The sequence below is a fragment of the Sorex araneus genome, chromosome 9 (assembly GCF_027595985.1).
Source record: "Sorex araneus isolate mSorAra2 chromosome 9, mSorAra2.pri, whole genome shotgun sequence".
NCBI classification, from domain to species: Eukaryota; Metazoa; Chordata; class Mammalia; order Eulipotyphla; family Soricidae; genus Sorex; species Sorex araneus.
The window spans coordinates 44,078,090-44,103,565 of record NC_073310.1 but is presented as its reverse complement, the minus strand read 5'-3'; the positions used below and the strand labels follow the sequence as shown (position 1 = coordinate 44,103,565).

The 25,476-nt window shown below is 44.8% G+C and overlaps 1 protein-coding gene across 1 annotated transcript in view; it reads left to right on the top strand.

Moving 5' to 3' along the window:
* The window catches only part of CNIH3 (cornichon family AMPA receptor auxiliary protein 3), a 122,596-nt gene that overhangs the window by 61,172 nt on the left and 35,948 nt on the right, over positions 1-25,476 (top strand). Inside the window, exon 3 of the mRNA XM_004605420.2 lies at positions 5,090-5,137. Coding sequence (XP_004605477.1) covers positions 5,090-5,137 — 48 coding nt within the window. The remainder of the gene's footprint in view (positions 1-5,089; positions 5,138-25,476) is intronic.

Sequence of the window (25,476 nt, the reverse complement as noted above, 5' to 3'; positions counted from 1 at the left end):
GGCTATGCTGTGAGGAGGAGGAGGCCATTAGTGTGACACACGACCAGTTTTGATTATTTCCCCGATCCTGGTCCAGGTCTTTGAGCAGTCTTGGAGAACCCTTGCTCTCAAACCTCCTGAGATCTCCATTTGTCTTCCAAGCCAGATTACTGTCTCAGGTCCCCAGGGTGCGGGCTGTGTGCTACTGCTAGCCCTCCAGGCTCTGTGCTAGTGAACAAGGAGGCAGGATCCCTGTGGGCCGGGGTTGAGATCCGCCACCTTGCATGGCAGCAAATTTTGGGAATGCCTGCAGCATCATTGGAAGACAAATCTCATCACCCCCCATTCATCACCCACAAAGCTTCTTTGCAAGGGACCTGAGGGCAGCTGGCCTTCCCCCGGAACCCCATTGCCGCTGGTTGTTCAGGTTCGGGGCACTCACGGAAAAAACTGCCTCATCCAGTATCCGAGTTCTGCTCCTGTTGTCTAGCGGGGCCACACACACTGTCCCCCAGCCTTGGCCCAGCTGTAGAAAGGGGCTCCAGTGCAAGGAGAGGAGGAGCTGCCCCTCTCTCCACTCCTGCAGTCAGTGGAGACCTTGTCTCCAAGCCAGGTGCAGCCATGGCCTCCCTCTGACCTACTCCAGGCCAGCTCTGGCCTCCAGGAAGGGTTTTCCTACAGGCCGTTTGAGAGTTGTCTCCACCCAAATGCCTCTGGTCGGTGCTTGGTTGAAGTGCCTTTCAGGCCATGGTTTCCAATGCCAAGGTCTGTGTTATTTAGATTTTTACTTTATTATGTATTTATTGGGGGGGGATTCTCAAGCAGTGCTCAGGAGGCCCAGGACCTGACCATGACTCTCAGTCAGCTGGGCCTGTAGCGCAGTGCAAGGCCCAAAGGAGCCATGTTTGCTCCGGTTCTGCAGTGCCAGGGACACCTGGGCCATCTTGGCGGGGTTGCTGTCCTCCAGAGCTGCACCTGGCAATGCTCAGGGAATCGTTTGGTGCTGGGAATCCAAACTGGGTTGGGCACATGCTAGACACGCATACCCCCTCACTGCTGGACTGGGTCCTGGTCCCCACATTTGTGTTTCTCTGTGGCTATTTTTGGTCAGGAATTGGAGAGAGATTGGAGGAGGACCAGGAGTGACTGCAGGTGGCCCTGGAAAACTGATGGCCTCATGCTTCAATATGTGGATTGGAGTGCTTGTGCCTCAGCTGCAGGGCCCCCAGGAAGATCAGGTGCTGAAGGGCTGAGGGAGATGCCACTCACCATTCGATGGCAGCAGATTTTCAAGTCCCTTCTTTTTTTTTTCTTTTTGGGTCACACCCAGCGATGCACAGGGGTTACTCCTGGCTCTGCACTCAGGAATTACTCCTGGCGGTGCTCAGGGAATTGATATGGGATGCTGGAAATCGAACCTGGGTCGGCCGCTTGCAAGGCAAATGCCCTACCCACTGTGCTATTGCTCCAGCCCCTCATGTCCCTTCTTAGGCTTAGTTTTGGAGTTTTGGAGTTACAGTTTGTTGGTATTTTTTCTTTTTTCTTTCTTTCTCTCTCTCTCTCTCTCTCTCTTTCTTTCTTTCTTTCTTTCTTTCTTTCTTTCTTTCTTTCTTTCTTTCTTTCTTTCTTTCTTTCTTTCTTTCTTTCTTCCTTCCTTCCTTCCTTCCTTCCTTCCTTCCTTTCTTTCTTTCTTTCTTTCTTTCTTTCTTTCTTTCTTTCTTTCTTTCTTTCTTTCTTTCTTTTCTTTCTTTCTTTCTTTCTTTCTTTCTCTCTTTCTCTCTCTCTTTCTTTCCTTCCTTCCTTCCTTCCTTTCTTTCTTTCTTTCTTTCTTTCTTTCTTTCTTTCTTTCTTTCTTTCTTTCTTTCTTTCTTTCTTTCTTTCTTTCTTTCTTTCTTCCCTTCTTTCTTTCTAACACCACATGCTAGGAACTTTGTATATTTAGCTTCTATAATTCTTACAAGCCTGCCAGACAACAGGCACTATTTACCTAATTTATAGACTCTAATCTCAGAACTCAGAGCGTGTGAGAGGCGAGGTGAAGCTTGGAACCCAGCTCTGCCCACACCTAAACACAGCTCCACTCACCAGAACCTACTCTGTGTTGTCTCCAAGAGACATGGTTTCCTGCTGCCTGATTTTTCTCATCCCTCTGGCATGGCACTCTCAGAGTCTGTGAGAAAGAGCCAGAACCCTCTCAAACTCAGCCGTGTGAAGGAGAATTTCCTAGCAAGTTGGAAGCATCCCTCAGTAAGCTTGAAGCCTGTACTCAGGCTGAGGAAACATTATTAAAAATCATTTTATTTCTGGCTATCAGCCTTGCCATACAATGGTGAGAACTTGACTCCACCAGCCTGAAGAGGTTTCCCCCAGAATTTCTCTTTTGCTTATTTGTTTTCCTGGGAAGCCCAAGGGACCCTATATGGTGGTGAGGATCGAACCCAGGTCAGCTGTGTGCAAGGCATCTCACCCGCAATCCTATTGCCATCGACCCCCAAGATCTCATTTCTTGCTGGATGCTTTTGCACTTGCCACCAATGACACACACCGAGAGCGACGATGCACCCCAGGTGCTCAACTTGGCCTTGCCCCAAGAGAACACTTGTGTCTTGGGGTGCCGAGAGAGCTGAGCCTCTCATTTCCTCCCTTTTCGCTGTTTGGATTCAGCCCAGTATGGAGCACAGCAAGAACACCCCGAGCCTTCTTGTGGGGTCCCAGGTGATTTTGAGATTCCCCAAGTCCATCATACACACTTGACACTGGGCTGCAGGTGGTTCCTGAAACCCTGAGACATTTGCTTGTGATCAGTTTCCACCTCGACACAGCAGATTCCTAAGTCTGAACTCAAAGGAAATTCGGTCCCACACCAGCTCCACAGGCAACGCTGGCAGCTGATCTGTACACACAGCAGGCGCTCAGGAACTACTTGACGATAAAGGAGAGAGTGGATGCTACAGAGGGAGAGGTTGGGTAGCATTGAAGCTGGATTTTGACTCTATTCCTGTTATTAAAGCTGCATTTTTATTTAGTCTGTGAAGGAAAGAAGGAGCCAGGCATCTTGTGGCTCAGTGGAAGTCCACAGGGAAAGAGGACTTCTGCCTAGGTTTAAAAAAAATGCAAAAATGCTGTATGGGGGGAGTTGTGGATGCGTTTTCCTAGTTTTAAAACATTTATTTTGGGCCACACCTGGCGGTGATCAGGGCTTATTCCTGGCTCTGTACTCAGGGATCACTCCTGGCAGTGCTCAGGGAGCCATATGGGGTCCTGGGCATCGAACCCAGGTTGGCCGTATGCAAGGCAAACACACTGCCCACTCTACCATTGCTCCAGCCCCAACATTTTCCTATTTTTTAGGATTTTACTTTTCTAGTTTTTGGATACCTCATTTGATTCATTTTCAAGCTCTTTTAACATCCATAATAGAGTCTCTGAGGCAGCAATTCAGGATCCGATAGTTGAAAAAGCTACTTCTCTGGCTGGTAACTCTGCCATGGAAAGATTTTAAAATCAATGCTGCCCATCTGTTGCATTTCTCAATGGTCTGATTCATTTCTAAAGGCCTGGGACCCAGTGGATTTAAGATCTGCTCAGTTTCCAAAGGCTGTGAGATTCTCTGAATGGACTCCTTTACAGGAGGCGAAAAGGAAGAGGAATACCAGGTTTTTACGTTACTTCTACTGTTGACATTTCTCTTTCTTTTACCAGCTGGACATTCAACATCATATTACTAGTTTTTAGTTTAATTAATTAATTAATTTGATAGGGAGGGTTTGGGACCACACCCGGTGCTCAGAGGGCAATTCCTGGCTCTGTTCTCAGGAGCCAGGAGGTGCTTAGCAGGTCTTATGTGGTGCTGAGGATTGAACAGGATTGCCCTAGTATAAGGCAAGTGCCTTAGTGCCTGTTTTATCTATCCAGCCCACCCCAAGGCCATGAGACAGTTGTTCTTCAGAACATGTGCTTGCTGGAAAGGCGGCTTGTGTATCCTGCACCATCCTCTTTCATGCCTGCCCCCTCTCTTTGCCTCTTCCGTTCTATTCAGGCTGCTTGATGGCCAGCTCGGAATAAGCACGTGCACGACTGTGACCACGTGTGCACATGTGCCTTGCAGGCTGTGGTTCTGTTTTCCCAGCCACCTGGACACAAATTTGTCCTGATGTGGGCTCTTTCCTCTGGGCAGAAAGGATGCAGAGGAATCATTGTACTTACAATGCAATTAGGGAAACTGAAGCATCCCCGCCACCTGTCTTCCCGGGCTCTCATTACCATCACATCCACGGCAGCCCGACTGCCTGAGTAATGAAGCCCAGAGAGGTGCCACAGCTGCGCTCAGAGCAGTCACTGCACGCACGAGAGGCAGCATTTGGGGAGGGAAGTGCTTTCACTTGCCCAATCATGGGGCTTCTTCCCCCAGCTGGGAGGCACACCCCAGTGTGGCTCTTATTTAGGGTGGGTCCAAGAGCACTTTAGAAGAACACACCTGGGCAAAGAATGACCCATCTTTCGCACGGACAGGACACATGCTCTTTAGGACCCCAGTGAGAAGTGGTGTGGCAGGCTCAGGGACATTCAGGCTGTGGTGCTCATTCTGCTGTGTGACCTTGGGTCTTCCAGTACCCAGAAACTCAGAGAAGCTTTGCCTGTGGAAAAAAGAGCACAGAAATCTCTGTTGGGCAGAGGGAAGCTGCGTCCATACTGTTTGCTTGGACAGTTCTGTTGAGGGCAAATGATCAGGGGCCTGGCAAGATGATACTGTGGGTAGGGCGCTGGCCTGGCACACGGCCACGTGGCACCCCAGATAGTTTCCCCAAGTCCCACCAGGAGCGATCCCTGAGTGCAGAGTACAGAGCTAGGAGAAAGCCCCAAGTTACTGCCAAGTTACTGTGCAAAATTTTTATGTTTAAAAAAGGAGCAAATGATCAGGACAAGTCAGGGGGAAGTTGACCAGAAACCTCTGCTAGCAGGAGCCCGAGGGTCAGAGCCTGGAGGTGCAGGGTGGTGATGGGGGGCGGGGGTAATCTTCAGTGGTTCAGGACTGAGTGTGGTGGTTTTTCAAGCTCTATCCGTAGTATCTCTGACTTCTCCCCTCTTTCTTTCTTGTCTGTCCTGATAGAGGGAACGACTGAGGAACATTGAACGCATCTGCTTCCTACTGCGAAAGGTCAGTGCGTGAGCCCTGTACTGGAGCCGCAGGCCTCATGGTTCTGGTAGTCACCCAGTGCACAAGATTGGCTGGGGGGGGGGGTAGGCCTGTCAATGGGGGAGGGAGGGCGGGGACAGGCCATCAGTCCCGGGGAAACCTCCAGAGGCAAGAAGAGCTAATTAAAAGGGGTGGCCATCAATCAAAGTGTCAGGTCAGCACCTGTATTTGCAAGTGCCCTCTGGTTAGGTTTAGAGGTTCTTTATCTGTGCATGATGATGGATGACATTTACAGCCGATCTTGCCTCAGCGCCTTTGTTCCTCTCTGGGGCCTGGGCTCAGAAATGGCCCCCATCCAACTCAGGGGAAGTTTCTAACTGGAGGCCGGTTTCCTTTTGAGGCTTCAGCCTGCCACTCAGTTTTGCAATTTGATAGACAGCATCATTGAGGGTGTCAGGAGGGGTGGGGCGGGTTGATGTTATTAAAGGGGGAGACTGGCATTCTGTGAGATACTCAAGATGGATGGGCAGTAGCTCACAGCTGCCCGAGAAGCGTTCCGGCAGCCCTCCCTTGCATACTTAAGCGTGCATGTGCATGGTATTTAGCGTGCTTGTGTTCAGTGCAAAACTCTGTGCCTGAGCTGGGGACCCACAGAAAGCAAGCCTGCCACTCTCTGGTGAGGAAATGGTGGCATTTTTGCAGCAAGGGGTAGAGAACAACAGCTTGCAGGTGGAGCTAGTGCTGTCCATTGCTTTGAGCCAGAGGACTACCCCGACATCTGTACAGGGCAGATGGACTCCAGAACAGATGAACAAAGGCCACTTGTCAACCCCAGAGAAGTTTCTGAGCCTTCTGTGAATAGCAGAGAAAACAAACGACATGCCCATCTTGATAGAAGGGGCCTGATTTTGCCAGGTTTGACATTCCCTGTGCCCACCCTCTATTTTTCAGTAATGATATCTTTCACTGGGAAAGAGCTTCATCAAGATGTCAATTATTTCCCTAGCTAATTTCTGTGATTTCACATTTTCCACGAAAGTCTGTGTCTTGTAGATTACATCAGGGAAGTATGCTCAGATAACGAAAACACCAGTGATCTGAGGAGTAAGGGGAAAGGACTAAAGAATAAGATGCCAGGGATAATGATTGAGAAAGTGACAAACAGTAACTGAGGCGCAGCAAGGGGTAGAAAACAGCAACTTGCAGGTGGAGTTAGTGGCATCAGCTGCCAGAAGACTAGCCTGCAGATAATTCATGAATCTGTAAGTCCTTTCTGCAGATCATTTTGCAATAACCTGCCTCAGCTGTGACTTCCATAGTCTTCTGGCTTGTTCTGGTTTGCTCCAAGCACTGGTAGAGAATGGAGACTAAATCGAAGGTTGGCCTTTCAAAATATTCAGTTGCCCCTCCCCCACATTTTGAAAGTAGCATCCTGAATTTTCTGGCAGAGTCATAATCTTACCCTATTGCATCTCTTACCCTCCTCATAACTCTATTTCTTGACCATTGACTCTGGCCAGCTAGTAGGCAATAATCGCATGGCTGCCTCTGTCAGGGTCTTGTTCCCACAGCTGCAGACCTTTACAAGGTCAAAGTCAAGGATATGAAAGTACTGTAGGCTATGCAAGACTTCCTATTATCATGTTAATATTTGCATATAGTCTGCATAAATTTCTATAAACAGTCAGGGGAGCTATTTTACCTCAGGAAACAGCGTATTCAGGTACCTTTTTGTTTTGTTTCTTGCCCTTTTTACCAGGCTTCTCTTCCCTGAGTTCACTGCATCACACTTCTTTGTGGTGGGAAATAGCTGAGAGGAGAGCTAATGGTGAATAGCAGAGAGTCAGAAACACTGATTTCAAGACTTCAGGTGTTTGGTGGGGGGTGGAAGGGAGGGAGGCTGGGGATTAGGCCATAGCCAGTAGTGTTCTGGCCTTACTCCTTACTCTGTGCTTAGGATCACTCCTGATGGTCTCATATGAAGTGTTGGGTATTAAACCTAGGTTAGCCTTATGCAAAGTAAGGGCTCTACTCTGTACTACCACTCCAACCTTCAAGACTTTAAGTGCTTAAACTGCAACAAACCACGTTTTTTTCAGCATTACTATTTTCTATCTTTTGGGAGTGACAATGAGGGGGTTGATTGATTTGAAGCAGAAACAAGCCCTGCATGCCTGAAACTTCATTCCTGTGACCTCCTCCCTCTCCACACCTCTCCCTACAAGAACATCCTTTCTTTTCCCACCTGACTTGAAGATGCTTTACCTGTGCATCTGTGTGCCCTAAATGCTTAAGGCTATTTCCGTTGCTGTCAATATGATTTCTTCTGATGGTGATTTTTTAAATTGTGGATGTTTCTGATTGTCTGATCTTTTATGAGGGTCTTAACACCCTGACATTTTTTGTTTGAGCTTCATTTGTGGACTCTAGATAATATCACAGATACATTAGGGACATAGGTCTGTCTACCTCACTCAAATGAAGTTCTGAAAAGGTGACTTTGTTCTCTTCATGCCAGAGCATTACTGGAGGTACTCAATAAACATTTATTCAGCAGATTAACAAGTATTAATTTTCTGGCACTTCTGTCATGAGAATCCTTATTGGAAACACTGAGATAATCAATGTTCTTCATTTTTTCACTTTCATAATGCCCATAAGATAGAACAAAACTTATATATTCTACAACACTTACTCCTTACATCACATTTGTGTTTCACAATCAAATCATACCATATTCAATTCAATCAGATTGAAATATATTGTTGCAGGTAGTGTATACAACACGGGATAAAGGGAGGTCATAGCCCTGTGCTTACCTATCTGTCCACCTTGGTCACTTGGGGAAGTGCCTGGAGAGGGGTCAAGACTGATAACATCTCCCATGAGCACCTATGCAGCATGTCCCACCAGATTCACTCAGTAACTGCTGGACTGTGCCTGAGTCCCACTTGATCTACACGATGTGGGAAATTATCTCCACCATTAGATTCTGCTCAGACTTAGTCTGGAATGAGGAATTGCTCTTTGCAGGAAAAGGAAAATAGTCCTAACCTCTGCCCAGGTGCTTTACAGGCCTGTCACTTTTCCTCAGAGAAAAGGATTTCAGGAAGAGATGAACAGTGAAGTAAAGCAATTCTGTTTAGAGGTTATGAGGAGGGGGAGACAGAGTAGTGCATTTAAGAAAGAATGATGGCTGCTTCAGAGTGGAGAGAACCCTGAATGATTTGTGGATGGGGTTATGTATGGATATTCTTTAGATTGTCTTGCCCTGGAATGTTCTGTAGATATGCGAGTTAATCAGGTATCATAGAGGAAGAGCTTTGAACTTTTACACATCTACATTCATGTTATTATAACATCCATTTGTTCTTGCTGGAGCTTCTACTCACTGAAAGGGGTACAATCTTCTCTGTGTTGGTTCTGATACCAGTTGGAGTCTTTTTTTTTTTTTTTGGCTTTTTTGCTTCTTGGATCACACCCGGTGATGCTCAGGGGTTACTCCCTGTTAGGTACTCAGAATTACTCCTGGAAGTACTTGGAGCACCTTATGGGATGCCAGGGATTGAACCCTAATAGGCTACATGCGAGGCAAAGACCCTACCCACTGTACTATTGCTCTGACCTGCCAGTTACAGTCCTATCGGCTTCAATTCTTATGTCCAAAAAATGGGATCGACCTTCATGCTTTCCTGGGTAATTTAAGGGTGCTGACTAGTGACAGAAACTAACTTCTTTAAATAAATAAACTATTTTTTAAAAAAAGAAAAAGAAACTAACTTCCTTGAACCAATTTTTGGTTTATTACTTTCTCAGAACTCTTTGCCTGCATTGCCTATCCCCAGTGACTGCCTGCATCGACATCATATTTTCATATTATGATGGACTTAGAGGTGCTCTGACCTTCATCTTCTCCTCCCACATCCTTTTATTCCTTTTCTGTGGTATGCCGTCTGTTCCCTTTGGAGTCAGTGTTAACCTTCACCACTTCCTTCTCTCAGCCAATTCTGCTTCCTTCAACCAAGGGGAAGTGTAGGGGTGGTGGTGAAGTATGTAGGCATCCGGGACCTCCAATCTGTGGGCCCCTCACCAAGACTGTAGTGAGCCCTAATAACAGCACCTTCTCACTAAGTTCTGAGGATTAAATGAGAGAATGTCTCTCATGCAGAGGCAGAGATGACATTTTGATAGTCAACGTCAATGAGAACATCCAGCATGTATAATTTTAATTTTATCCTGATCCTTAGCTCATGACCCTTTGACATCCTCGAGCACACACTTGGGGGTAAAGCGAGAACAAGGTGCTCTGGGGCTGGTGGCACCTTCTTGCTGGAGCTTCTACTCACTGAAAGGGGTACAATCTTCTCTGTGTTGGTTCTGACACCAATTGGAGTCTTTTTTTTTTTTTGGCTTTTTTGCTTCTTGGATCACACCCGGTGATGCTCAGGGGTTACTCCCTGTTCTGCACTCAGGAATTACTCCTGGAAGTGCTTGGAGCACCGTATGGGATGTTGGGGATCAAACCCTAATAGGCTACATGCAAGGCAAACACCCTACCCACTGTACTATTGCTCTGACCTGCCAGTTACAGTCTTATCACCTTTCCTCCCCCAACTTTCTCAGGAAAGTGCCCTTCACTAGAGCTACCACAAGGCATGGTGACTTGAGTCTCCTTCCTCCCATCTCCATCCTTCTTAATGGACTTTTGAGTTCATATATCCAAGTTCTTGGGGATGGTGGGAGGGTTCATAGGGTCTTATTTTTATCTCCACCTTCTGGGAACTGCACCTTTCAAGAAATTTCTTGGAATTCGTCTCCTAAACACCCCAGAATGTGATGCATCTCAGCAGCTGATTGTTGTTAAACCACCTCCTCAGCTCTCCTGGGAGAAAGAAGAAAGTGGGTTCATTTTTAGCTCTACAATTATTAGAAAATGCATTCTTTGAGTAATTGTCTGAACTGCAGGATTCTTATGTTGATGTGTGCTTATGAATCATTTTTCATGACAAGAGCCACTTGCTTCCTATGCTAATCTTCTCTTCCCCCACCTCCCAGCATGTTGTGGGCTTTGGAGGTCACTGTAGAGTAGATCGGGGAGCAGGAAGCGCCATAGGATGCTGAGGCTGGTTTCATGGTGGCCTTCAGGCACATCAGAAGTCCTCCTTGGAGAAGATGGTCTCTAGAACATTGGGTTGGGTTGTCCCTGCAGTTCAGGGAAAAGTTAGTGTAAATGTAGTCAAAAGAGAGCCCAGGATTGGTTAGATAATGAAATTCTTCTTCAGTGTCTCTTATGAAGTGCCCACTGTGCTTCACAGTCCTGGGGGCTGTCCTCCCTGTGACTGTACCAGACAACCTAAAGTTAGAGACAGTTAAGTTGGCTTGAGCCAGCCTGAGGGGGCCACTGAGTGCTGGAACTTGGGCAGTCCCTTCTGAGTTGACTATTTCGTGGTTCTCCACCAGGTTCAGTTGTGGTTTCCCTGGGAGTGTGTCCAGTCTTGTCTGGATTTCTGATATTTGAAGCATTTCTGACAGTCAGATACAAAGAAAACCTTCAGTGGATGGTCACTTTCTTCACTGAGCAGCCACCTGGGATGTGGAGGAGAAGGACAAGGGTATGTCAAGGCTGGGGTTGGGCCAGGAGGTTCAAGTTCATTGGTAGAACCAGACTTAGGGAAGGGGGCAGGTGGTTTAATTCTAGAAATAGCGAAGCAGGAATAAGGCCTCAATTGAGACCACTAAGGACCCCCAATGCCCTTCCCCCTCAGCTTTCTCAGAACCATGCCTCTTCGGGAAGGTGACATGGTGTGAAGGGAAGCTGAATGAAGCCAAGCCTGAATCTAAATGGAGATGCTCTGAGCCAGGGTTGGAGGAGATGGGAAGTGGAGTCAGATTGTTAAGTGAGACAAAGGTGTCACGATTCTTTCCAGTTCTTCCCCTTCCCTGTACCTAGGAACAGCTCTGTAATTCGCTGTGAAAAATGGAAATGTTGGGAGCTTCATGTCACACACACACACACACACACACACACACACACACTTTTTTTTTTTAAACTTTCCTGCACTAATAGCAGACCCTTTAGCCAAAGGTGTGTGCATTATGGTTATGGGGAAGGGGGTGCGGGACTTTTAGCAACCATGCAGATGACATGGGCCTGCGGCCTACACCCCACCCTCCTGTGTCCTCTGTTCATGACTTTTACCATTTGAGTTTTCAGTTCCTTCTGTTAGGAGCAGGGTCTGCCCCCTACCTATGTTGCGCTTAGTCACGTGCTAGAATATGTCCATAGAACATGTCTGGAATGCAGTGTGTACCAAGCTTTAGGTCATTGGGTGTTTCTGTTATTCCTGCTTTTGTACTTCTGACATGACCACGGCCACCTTTCCCTGGATATAAGGAGCACAGGAAATAGGGCACACAGACCTGAGCCTACAGGCAGCTCAGAACCAAGCTCACTAGGTCTGGTTCTCCCTTTGCCAATCTTCAGAAGCATATGCCAAGTATAAATGACTGTTGCTTTAATGCATTATTTTCTGGAGTCATTTGTTATACAGCATTATTATGGCAGTAGCTAGCTGATACTGGGAAATGTGTGATTTTTTTATATACATAAGGGGAAATTTTTCAAAGTAATTTTGTTCTATACCTGTGAGCAGTCTTTTGCTGACTTCATGAATTTACAAATAGACTCTGAGCTCTGTCCCAATTTCCTTGACCTAGGAAGAGGCTGCTAAGTGCATTAGAGCATCCAAAAAGGTGCCTGTCTCTTTGGAGCATTCTAGTTGTCATGTATTAACTACCTGGAAGGATGACAAAGATGGGTCTTTTCCTCTAACTTACTTACAGTCCCTGCAACGAGGCAGTGAGTTGATTTCCATTTTTTTTTAAGTTGTTAATGCTTCAGTTCTTTCTGTGGGCTCTGGGGAGTATGGTGAATTTAAATTGAGAGACATAATGCAGCGAAAAGGAACACAGAGTCAGAGTTGGTTGTGTGGAATACCTTGGAGAGAGCAACCCAGACTCAGAGTTTTCCAGATTGGAATATTTATAGTTTGGAGGATTTTTAAAGCATGACAAAAGGGATAATTGCTTATATTTCTTGAGAGATTTCTATAGGCCTTTAAAAGCATTAACTCTTTCTATTCTCTTAGCAATGCTATAAAATTATTATTTTATTAGTAGCCCTATTTACAGATGAGGTCATTGGAACTTAGGAAACTTAACTATATACCCAGCATCTATTTCATCAGTAGAGGTTGAAGACAAGGGTATTTTAACCAAGTCCCTGTTTGAATCACCCCATTAATGGGGCAATTTTTGGTTTCCTTTGAAACTTGCTCCTCAAGGACCACCTCTAAAGTCATATTGTTCAGCTGTTTGAAAGGGGAGATACTGATTCTGATGTGCATAGGACCTTGGGGACCCAGGGATATGCCTGACTTACAGTTGATGGGGCCACGTGGATTCCTTTAAGGCTCCTTTCTAATTCCATTTAACTTCCTGGTAGGATTGTTCCTCCCAGAGGGAAAGCTTGAAGAAAAGTAAAAATATCCTGGAACAAAACTTGCAACTAGTTCAGACACCGTGTCTCATGTATAATTTATTTTCAGGCATTTTCTGTGGCAAACTCCTTGTTAGAGGGAAAGATGGAACATTTTACTCTCTGTGTAAATAGGGGTTGCTGAACCAGAAGCAGGGGTGGGACGGGAGCAAGAGCTCTGTCCTCAGTTCACTCTGTTCCCCAGACTGCAACCAGGTGAAGCAGACGGTGATACACCTCCCTGATATAGGGCCCATGCTTCTTACCACAATCTGGTCCCATCCTTATTTGTTTATTCAGTTAGTCTGTTGACACTATAATAGACTATCAACCTACTTTGCATTGACCACTATTTATACTTATCATGAATTCCTGGGTCCTTAATTCATTCTGCTGATCTTGATGGGACTTGAGACTGAGAACAATCCTCTTGGTCTTGAGTGGGACCACTCACTAGGATGGCAAGAGTTGAGATGATTGGTTCTTTAGTAACTAGCTCAGGCATGTTGTCATGGTATAGAGGAACAGGCAAAGAATGCGAACACACAACTACAAGTGCATGCACTTGTGATCATAGCAAATAAAATAGCTCTCCCACAGTCATAGTGGGAAAAAGTAGATTGGCACCATCAATGCCATCAGTGGAAGGAAATTAAGATTCACGGGGTGGGCATTTTGTAGATTTTTCTCTAGGATGAAAACAGACTCTGAGATGAGGGGCGGGGGTGGCATCTCTATTGTAGCGCATAGTAAACTGTGTTATTGCTACTTTGAAATTCGCTCTCTCCCACTAGTTAATGCATTCCATGAAGGAGGAGTACAATGTCTTATTCATCTTTGATCCCCAGAACTTATACCCTGGTGAACAGTTGATGGTAAATAGCTGAATAATCAGGAGATGAGAATGTAGAACTGAAATTTGTCTTAGTAGTCAACTAGCTAGACTTTCAGATGGGGAAGTTGAGAGCCAGTGGGCTACATGGTGGGACACATTAGAACCAGTGAGTCCTGGGTTGCCTGTCACAATGCCCATCTCAAAGTCTGACAGAGTTCTGGACAGAGTTCCTCTTGACCCTAAGCTCTCTGGGGACAGGGCCTGTACCTTCTTTGCTCACTAATACATCTGTAGGGCCAAGCAGTATTTCTGGATGAATAGGGAGCTTTTCTGTCATCCATCCCTCCACCCTATCAATGACCATCTCACTAGCAGTATTGGATATACTGGATATGACTTTTGTCTCCCCTCATCCTACCATGATATAATCTTTCACCAATTTGTTTCCTGATATATTGTGGAATAAAGCTGCAAGCTATTATATTTTGGAATTTCAGAAGAATTATGTGGACAAGACCCTTGGTCTCTAGTGAACAGTGGACTCTTCTATGGGGGCTCATGGGAGGCATTGATTAGCATTTAGGTGGTATCATCTACTATAGGATTGCAAGTAAGAGGAAAATTCCATACACAGTCCTCAGATTTACAGACCTCTGTGTATTTTTTCTGTTTTTATAACTGTGTAAAATGGTGATTTTTGGTCACTATTGTGAGGGCCACAGCTGGCTATGATGACGTTCCACCAGGCCCCCACCCCAGCAGTGCTTCAGGGGTCCAGGCAGTGCTGGGGATTGAACCTAAGACCTTGCACTAAAGCAAGAAATATGCTTTACCACTTGAACCCTAGTCTCCAGCATAACACTTTACTGTCATAATGGATAGTTTCACTTGTTCAAAATGTATTCAGGGTCTTCTATTTGAGAGCAGCCTTAAAGTCTGTCAGCATGTAATAGTCTGCAAGTATGTCCATGTGATGAATCCAGACCCTGCATGTCTTGGGGATGGTGCCATATATGTGTTACTCAACCAAAGAATGTCCTAAGACAACTGCTCAACATCCTTATCTCCACAGGGCAGCATCGCTGTCACCCACTAATTAGTCTGTGCTGAGGAATCTCATTAATTGATCAGAGAGAGCACTTAGAGTTATTCTTATACTTTACCTTATTGTGGCAGATCATGCTAATATAGCATCAAGACGTCAAAAATATTAGAGTCCACTATTCTTCTGTGTTTGTCATTAGTGAAAGTGGTATTTTCTAACTTCACTGCCTATGAAAAATCCCTCTCAGGGATTTTTCACTGTACATCGGCTCTAGGGACAACTTTTATTTATTTATTTATTTATTTTTGCTCTTTGAGTCATACCTGGCGATGCTCATGGGTTTCTTCTGGCTCTGCACTCAGGGATTACTCCTGGTGGTGCTCAGGGGACCATATGGGATGCCAGAAATTGAACCCAGGTGGGCTGCGTGCAAGGCAAATGTTCTACCCATTGTATTATTGTTTTGGCCCCAGAATAACTTTTGGAAGTGATATTCTAGTAGTAGTGTGTAGGTGTCTTTATAAATAGTGACCATGATAGAAAAAAATGCCCTGGGAAATACCTTGTGACTTGAATGATTGGTGGATGTACTAGAGATTCACATGCAGTTTCCTAAATGGCACCATGGCTCTGGAGAATTGGATTAGTGAAGGGAGAAGGGGAAGGGAAAACAGCTTCTCCCTGAGAGGCGGGCAGTCCGCTGGAAAATGAGGATGAACTGAGCCTCTGGTCTGAGGAGCATCTCACCTGCTCCATCCTAGCTGTGTCTGCAGAGAGCACCTTGACTTATGCTGGAAAGTTAGTTCTGAGTTTACTGATTGGCACAACTGTCATCACAAAGTGATGAAGGCCAAAAGCCCTCATGGTGGCCATGGGGAGAGTCCAGGAACCATCAGTAACTTTGGGGTACATCACAGAGAGTGGATCCCAAATGGGGCTGGGCTTCAAATTGCAAATGGAAAGGTTAAGAAAAATACCAATTCCTGTATGCCCATCCTCTTTGATGTTTAATTTCTGTGTGTGTCAATTTGGTTGGACCACACACATCATTGATCTTATGTGGTCAGACATAATTTCTGTGAGAGTGCTATTTTTAGACTTAGAATAAAGCAGCTTGCCTTCTATAAGTGGGTGGGTTCCATCTGCTCTGATAAAGACTTGGGTAAGACAGATATTGACCTCCTCTAAGTAAAGAAATAATTCTGCAGCAGATGACCTTCATATTTTAGTTGCAGCATTGGTTCTTCATAGATCTCTAGACTATTGGCTAGTCAGCCATAAAAAATTTACATTTACCAAATAAAACCATTACAGTTTCATGAACTAGTTTCTTAAAAGTCCCTTTCCCATGCTTCTACAAGATATCTCTATCCATCTCTAAATTTATATCTATCCTGTTAGTTCTGCTTTCCTGGAGAACTCTAACCAGCATTCTGTAACCTTTTTACATGTGCATACCAGCACCTGTCTTACATATTGGTGGGCAGACTGGCAGTTATAACCAAGGCAGTAGGCCAGTAGTATTCAACTTTCTCAACAATGACCCAGTGGTTGATGACCACTGCTCTAATATGCCACCTTCAGTTCAATAGATTCATGCAGGTATCTCAGACCACTGTGTAACTGTATCTTTAGAGCAACCTTGTGATTTGGGTCTTATCTACCCTTATGAGAGAGTGAATATGTACCACAAGGTTCCACCCTCACTATCATCAACACCTTGTGCATCTACTTCCAGAGCCCCTGTCCATTGCCTTTCTCCCTTGATACTTCCTTGTGCCTCCATTCATGTGAGCCAGTAACTTTCCATGCCACTTACAGCGCTGTGTGGCCCTACACTAGGGGCCCATCTCTGCAAGCCAATAACCAAGTCTGATGCTCACTCAATTTTCCCTGCAGTCTCCACAGACTGTGTGGACCAGAAAAAGTAGGCCACTCAACTTATTGCCGTCATTGGCAAAGCTGATTCTCACAGCCTGACCTTCTAAGCAATAAAGATTTATAGAGTTTTGGCAGTTTTACTCTGAGAACTTGCCTGTGCACTGACCAGACAGCAATAATTTTATTTTCCATAATAGTCCTCCCTCATGAGTAGAAAGAAACTGTAGGTATTATAGTGCGTGGGAGTGGCAAGAAGGCACAGCCAGAGGTAGGTTCTACTGTGAGTAAGAGATACGGAGAGGATGAACTGTAACCAGGAAGCTTGCTCTGTTTGGGGGTGACCTTGTCCTGGCTGGTTGGGGGGTGCTACATCTCAGGCCCATCTTTGGACCCAGGTGCCTCCTGTCTTTGGAGCTCTGCCATCATGAGGAAGTTCCTGTTTACCTGGTCCACCAGGGGTGTCATCAGGTTTCTTTCAAGAAACAGGAGGGAGAAGGGAAAAAGCGAAGGGCAGTTTTCATGAAGGGTGTGACCCAGAAGTTGTATTTACACAGAACTAAGACTAGATCTTGGACAAATGGAAATATCTGGTCTTATTTTGAAGAACTGTATGCTTATTTTGGGGAACTCAGGACTTAAGCTGGGGAGATAACTCAAAGGGTAGAGCACATGTCTAGCATACACAAGACCTTGCATTCTGACACTGGCACTGCAGGAGAACTGACATTAGAGTTGGAGGCAATGTTTAACGGTACCTGGAAGAGCCCGAGCAATTTGGGGGATCAGGAAGCAAAGCAAAGGAGCCCCAAGTGTTGGTGCTGGTGGTTCCTGGTGGGCACCAATTCATTCAACTAGAATTCAGCACCTATTAAGTATTTAGTCCTGTTTAATGTGCTAAAGGGCTTAAGTTTCTCTCTCTCTCTCTCTTTCTCTGGTGCACACTTTCTCTTGCTGTGTGTGTGTGAGAGAGAGAGAGGTGCATCATATGAGTTATGTGGATATGCTCAGTCCACATTTTTTTGTTTGTTTTTGAGTCACATTATGCAAAAACATCATGTGTAGTGCTGAGGGATTACTCCTGACTCCTCTGTGCTCAGGAATCACTCTTGGTGGGGCTCAGGAACCATATGATATGATGGGGATTGAACCAGAATCAGCCTAATGTAAGGCAAATGTCTTACCCACTGTATTTTCTCTGTGGTGCTGTGCTTTAAAGATAGGAATTTTTTTTTTTTGCCTGAATTCCTGACTGAGAATCTCTCAAAACTCTGATCACTAAATAACTTACATTGCTTTTGTCTGCACCCTTGCATACACAGTTGTATTCTTGAAGCCAAGGATTATGTCCTCCTTTTATATTTGTGGGTATTGCCTCATGTGGTATCTGATACATGTTAATTAGCACAATGGATTAGTGAACCTGAGCCTGGCAGCCATAGGATGGCTTGAATTCCTATTCATCATGTGCGAGACCACGTGACACATCATCATAAAGGGAAATATATATATGCCTCTCGGAGAGCCCGGCAAGCTACTGAGAGTATTCCACCTACGTGGAAGAGCCTGGTAAGCTCCCCATGGCATATTTGATATGCCAAATACAGTAACAATAACAGTCTCATTCCCTGACCCTGAAAAGAGCCTCCAATTGTTGGGAAAGACGAGTAAGGAGAGGCTGCTAAAATCTCAGGGCTGGAACAAATGGAGACGTTACTGGTGCCCGCTCGAGTAAATTGATGAACAACGGGATGACAGTGATACAGTAAATGTGCGAGGCAGAATACTCCCCATGAGCAAGGAATGGAGGCAGCTGGAGTAAGGCCCCAGGTGTGGCATGTTTTGTCTTTCCTGGTGCATCCCTGCATCCCTCAGTACCGGGGTGGGAATAGGGGGAGATAGAAATGGATGCAGTTAGCTCATTGATTCGACCTTGGCTGTACAATGGAATCTCTTGGGAATCCTGAAATATACAGTTTCTCCTTTCTGCCAATTCTCATATTAGTGATCTGGAATACAGCCTTGATTGGGGGGGTTGTTGAAATGTCCCCCAGGTGATTTTAATGTGCAGTGAGGCTTCAGATTACTGAGTTGAGGGTCAGCCATGCTTCAACAAGGCAGAGGCCATGAGAGACTCTTTCCTTGTTCTCAGTGCCCTAGGGTATGATTTAGACAGCCTTACTTCTCTAAATGGTACCAGAGTAAAAGCACTAATTTGCCAAAGAGTGCCCGAGTGGATGGAAGCAGTCTGCTTCCAACTTCCTGCCAGAGTGAACACAGCAGGATGAGCCGAGTCGAGGCACGTAATCTGTGGACAACCTGGTTTTCTCAATGGGAATTTTGCTTCTAGAAGTATCCTTTCCCGAAAATGGATGAGAAGTTAAAATTCTGTTTTCTTGCACTTCCTCCCACAATGCCCACCTTTCCAAAAACTCGTTCTTGCCCTTTCCCAACTTGCTGAAAAAGCAAGAAACATTTCTGGGTCATGTTTCTAGGCCACCAAATGTGCCAATATGACCAATTGCAGTCAGCTTTAATTTCCCGAGTACCCCCAATCTCTGCCTCTTCCCCAAAGGAGAAGGCACCAGCCTGTACCTATGTAGAGCTGACAGGGAGCCACGGACTCAGAGAATCCCTGTGGGCTCCAGCTTGTCTGGAATTGATTCGCTGCTCCACATGCTTCTTCTCCCCCTGGAATAGCTGTATCACTGCATTATCATGCTGGCTCTGCTTGCGACTTATCTGGGATTTGTTATTCTTTAAGCAATTTGGGGCATTGGTCGTCCTCCAGTGCAGAGTTTCACTGGCTCTGATTCCTAAGCTGTCTCTACGGTACAGACAATTATAAAACACATGGAGTTTTGTTTCATGAGGCCAAGGCCAGGGAATAGACAAGAAAATGTACCGAATAAATGAAATGTTATAGAAATGCAAAGCACTCTAACTCTAAAGGGAATAAAGCTATCCTGTTCCCTTCTTAGTCTACCAAATAGGCAAAGTGATGATGGAATCCTGGAGGATGATGATCCCAGATTATAGCACAGGGAGGTGGGTGGGGGAGCATATAGCAATAACTTTTCTATTATAGCTTTTCAGCAACAAAATCACTGCTATTCTGCTATGCCATTGGCATCCTGGGGTAACTCATAAGGAGCTGCTGAGGCAAGTCTTCTGCCCTTGGGGACTCTCTCAATATATATATATATATGAATATATATAATATGCATTTATATATATTCATATATATTTACTATATATATTCCATATGACATCAGCAGGATATGGTGATAAAATGAACAACACTTCATTTTTCTGAGAAAGTCTGTCTCATGCTGGACTTTAGCACATATCACTGTGGAACTTTAAATGTGTTTTGATGCTGATGAAGAAATCAAGATTAGTGGGTATTGGGTTGTTCCAGGTTATGCCTAAACTGTTTCATTTGGGAATATCTTGAGCTCCTTAAGGAAGACAGTGGTTTTTGTTTGTTTTTTTGCTTTGTTCTGTTGCTGTTGTGATGGTGGTATTTTTGTTTGTTTGTTTTTCAGCACATCCAGCAGTGCTCAGGGCTTACTCCTGGCTTTGCATTCAGGTTTCCCTGGTGGGCTCGGGAGACCTAAGGGGTGCAGGGGATTGAACTTATATTGGCTGCAGGCAAGGCAAACGTTCTACCTGCTGTACTATCACTCTGGCCCCAAGGAAGCCAGTGTGGCAGGGGGAAAGGCAGATGTATGATTCTGGTCAACCACGGTTTGCTTCTATAGTCTTGTGGTTACTGCAATAGTGAGGCCTGGGGAAGGGGAGGGCGAGTAATTGCTCACTGCTTAGTACTTCCCCTAGAATGGTATACATTCCATAAAGCCTGGTTGATGGGTTGAATGAATGATAACTTGCTTGATCCACTAATTCCATAACAACTCTGGGGTGAGGGTTGGGAGTGGGAGACTGAGGCTCAAAAGGTGTCATCACGTGCCCAGATATAAAGGGAAATTTTCTCTTCTTCCTCTTCTGTGCAGGGAAAGCCTCCATTCTTCCCATCTCAGTCTCTTTTATAACTGACATAGCAAACATCACTTCCGATGCTTCTGGTTACCAAATGTATATATTTTTTCTCCACTTAAAGTGATTTGCTGAAACTGCTGGGTGTTTTACAATTTAATACAAACAGTATAGTGCACGTGAAGGGCCTAATTCTACTAGATTGCTCTTATCCCCACTTTAGGCATTGGAGACGACCCAGGCAAGCACCTGTGTTTGTGACTAGCGGGCTGAGAGAGGCTCTAACGACCCTCCATGGAATCATGACTTTAATCTGTGGCATGATTCACAGAACTCAGAAAAACACTTTTGTTAACCTTAAAATCCCAATTTCCAAGAATTTACCAATATGATAAGTAAGAATTTATAATATAGGAATATTTTTTGGTGGGGGGGTGGGGGAGCCATTCAAATCCTAATAGGATCCATGAAGCAGAGTATCTTTTTTTTTATTCTTTTATTGAATCATCATGTGGAAAGTTACAAAGCTTTCAGGTTTAAGTCTCAGTTATACAATGCTCAAACACCCATCCCTTCACCAGTGCACATATTCCACCACCAAGAATCATGGTACACCTCCCCCCTCCCCCCCACCTCCCCAGCCCCCCACCCTGCATGTGTAACGTAAATTTCACTTTACTTTCATTTTATTTTGATTACATTCAATATTTCAACAAAAAATTCACTATTATTGATTTGGAGTTTCTCCCCCCTAAAGTCGACCTGCTGAAAAGAAAGCATTTGATAATTTGTTTTCCATTGCTGAGAATGAAGAGATATGAGGTCAGGAGGCCGCACTAGCAGCCGCACAGTTTTGTATTTCTGTATTTTAGTATTTTAGTAACTAAGTCCAGAGAAATATCTGCCAGAAATCGCAACATTGTAAGCTTGTACCTCTCAGCTACTTTATATTCCATATGAGTGCAATCTTTCTATGTCTGTCTCTTTCTTTCTGACTCATTTCACTCAGCATGATACTTTCCATGTTGATCCACTTATATGCAAATTTCATGACTTCATGTTTTCTGACAGCTATGTAGTATTCCATTGTGTAGATATACCAGAGTTTCTTTAGCCAATCATCGAAGCAGAGTATCTTGATGGGAGGGTATGTGGAAGCAGATGGTTGGCCACATGCAGACGTCCATAGAGGTTATGACCCATGGTGGTGCTCCAGGAACCATACACACTGTAGGGATTTGAACCAGGGTTGGCTGCACGGAAGACAAGCATTTTCTTTCTTTCTTTCTTTCTTTCTTTCTTTCTTTCTTTCTTTCTTTCTTTCTTTCTTTCTTTCTTTCTTTCTTTCTTTCTTTCTTTCTTTCTTTCTTTCTTTCTTTCTTTCTTTCTTTCTTTCTCTTTTTTATTCTAAGGCAAGTTTCTTAACCCTTGTGCTCTTGTTCTGGAACTTCACTAGAGAAGAGACTTTTTTGAGAGGGGGTGGTGTTACACTCAACAGTGCTCAGGATTGGGGCTGGAGTGATAGCACAGCGGGAGGGCATTTGTCTTGCACGCAGCCGACCCGGGTTCGATTCCCAGCATCCCATATGGTCCCCTGAGCATCGCTGGGGGTGATTCCTGAGTGCAGAGCCAGGAGTAACCCCTGTGCATCGCCAGGTGTGACCCAAAAAGCAATAAATAAATTAATTAATAAATAAATAAATAAATAAATAAACAGTGCTCAGGATTTACTCCTGGCTCTGTGATCAGGCATTTCTCTTGTCAGGGATTGAGGATGCCCTATGGGAATCTGAAGATCGAATCCAGATAGGTTGTGTACAAGGCAAGCACCTGACCCGCTGTACTATTGCTCCTGCCAGAGAAGATATTTTTGTACAAAAAGACATCCCTTTGGTTAGGAGAAGCAGTTGTTTTTGCCTTCTTCCTAGTGTATAGCAAATAGAGTGAAGACTGAGCCCTGGGTTTGAATTCTACTAACATTTTCCCGTTATGCACCGCTATAATCCTATGATGAGAGGGCAGGAGTTGGATACTTTCCATTGAATTTTATAGACCATTTGTCAGGATGAAAAGCAAGCTGATTCTGACCAAAGCCTGTGAAGAGTGGTCCTAGGGGAGAGGGAGATCATCCACCCAAAAGAGATTGGCCCCGCCTCTCTCTGTTCCCACGCCCCCAGCAAGGAACTGCTTGGGAAACCAGCCTCCTGGGTCTAGACACTTGACTCAGCACATACTGGAAGTGGTATGGCTCATCCATCATTCTAATTGGCTCCAGCTTCTGTCTACCCAGAAGGTACAGGGTCAGGACCAAAGCCACATATGTGATGGGAACATTTGCTCAAGTGGGCTGAAATTATGTAATTATTGGTACTATTTTTATGTATAGGACACCTTCTCAGGAGATGCCTCAAACTTCTTTGCCCCAAGTTATCACTAGGTAACAGGATGGGACCAAGCCATATGGGGGCTGCAGGAAGTAAAGAGAGAGCACTGCCCATGTGCAATGCACAACCATTAAAGGCAGCCATTATCCAGAGTGATTCATTTCTAACTATCACTGTAATAGTGGAAGGCTGAGCATTTGGGGGGTGGCAGGAAGAATACTGGGGACTTTGAGATGGGAAATATACACTGGTAGGAAATATACACTGATGGATGTTGAGACATTGTATGACTGAAACCCAACCATAAACAGCTTTGTAACTGTGTATGTCACAGCGATTTAATACAAATCACTGTATGACTGTCACTGTCATTTCATTGCTCATAGATTTGTGCGAGCGGGCACAAGTAATGTTTCCATTGTGAAACTTGTTGTTACTGTTTTTGACATATCGAGTATGCCACGGGTAACTTGCCAGGCTTTGCCGTGTGGGTGAGATACTCTCGGTAACTTGCTGGGCTCTCCAAGGGGTCAGAGGAATTGAACCCGGGTCAACCACATGCAAGGCAAACACTCGGTAGTGCTATCGCTCTAGCCCTGTGCTATCGCTCCAGCCCTAGTTGCTAATTGAAACTCTCATCACTGTCATCACTGTTGGACTGGAATAGAAACTTTAATAAAAATAAATGAATATATATTTTTTAAAGGCAGCCAATACTTGCTCAGGTCACAAAAGGTTGGCTTAGGAAGCCCTTGGCATGCAGCGTGGAAAGGACATTGGGGATCTTTACTGGAAGTTGTGAGCTTACCTATGCTTATAAGCTTTGTCTTTAGTGCTTAAGAAAGGCTCCCCTTCTTCTTTGTATTTGTATTACTTTATTGTGTTATGTTGTGATCCACAGCAGATGACTGTTATAAGCTTGTTACTCAAGTTCCCTTTTTGATGAGGAACCCGAGGGCAGGAGGGTGAGACATGTGCTCTGTGGAGCTGCAGATCCAGGGCTTTGAATCTAAGTACCCTTACCCCAGAACTTGCCCTTTGGGCTTTTCATTTGTTTGCTATTATTACTCACTGTCATCACTGTCATCCCGTTGTTCATCGATTTACTCAAGCGGGCACCAGTTACATCTCTATTCTTCCCAGCCCTGAGATTTTAGCAGCCTCTTCTTACTTACTCTTTCCCAATGATTGAAAGTAGCAGGTCCTCCCAGAACTGACCCTCCCCGGGTCCCGCCCTCCCAGCTGACTAGCTGTCACACCCACAATTTGCCTCTGGGCTCCATTTTAGCACACTAACAGCCCTGGCCCAGAGACTCCCAATTGAATCCCAAGATGGATTAGTGCCATACGGAGATGTCTCTGGAACCAAATCATTTACACTCTAGAAATTTACACTACAATCAAGGTCGTGTGAGCTCTCATGATTTTCAAAATGAGCAATGGAAAATAAAATTATCTAAGGTCTGCCCCTGGCAGGTAGGCTTGAATGATGATGGGAAATTTTGAGCAAAACATAATGTCCCAAATGAGAGAGAGAGTATTGAGGAAACTATCTGCCACAGAGGCAGGGTGAGGACTGGGACATCGGTGGTGGAAAATGTGCACTGGTGGAGGGATGGGTGTTCCATCATTGTGTGGCTGAATCTCAAACATGAAAGCTTTGTAACTCTATCTCACAGTGATAAAGTTAAAACAAAGAGTAATGTGGAGTTCATGCCCAATTAAATCAGCTTAATCAATGGCTGAATCAAATAGCAGGACTCCTACATTATTTTTTTTTAAAAAGTAGGAAGTTGTCACTTTGAGTAGAAAATGTTGCTAAGTTGATATGCATAGATTATTGATAAGTTCCAAGTCCTTAATTGTTTCTAACTTACTGCAGGTCTGCTTGCGTTTATTACCCGTGTGAATTTTTGACTAGACATCTTTATACAACCCTGGGTAACAGGTATATAAAATAGGCATACAAATCAGTCAAACATTTTCTGGTAATAACAGTGAAATTTCTTTTAAAAAACAATTATTAAAGATTTTTTGTGACCCCCACACCCCCATATTCAGTTACAGGACCCTGTATGGGGTCATGACCCATAGTTTTAAGTAACCAAGCTCTAAACTAAAGACTGTTCAAAGCTTGGGCGTGTAGCCTTCTATTCTTATCTCCACACATTAACAGATCAATACATACATATACATGAATTCAGATAAACACAAGGGTCGGCTTTCTCCCCAACAATGGAGCATGTTACTTTATTGTGACTTGTTCTTCCCCCACAGACCTGGGTGTCATGGATCTGCCTATGCAAATACTGTAGACCTAGCTGGTTTGTTTTTAATTCAACTAGGAGCACTGTGATTTATAGTACTGTTCATGATAGGGTTTCATGTATACAATGTTTCAACATCACCCCTCCACCAGAGTATCTGCTTCCCTCCATCATGTTTTGGCACCCCGATCACATCCACCTCCTTCCACCCAACCCACCACCCTTGGTGAGTCCAGTTCCGTAGACCAGTTCTCAGGTTCTGCAGACCTAGCTCTCTTAACAATAACTGCACAGCCTGACGTAGTATTCCATAGTTTTCATACAATATGCATATAATGGGATACCATCGCATGCAACTCTGTTTTCAGTTGATTTATTTAGTCCCTACCAATAACCTTGCAACAAACACTTTAAT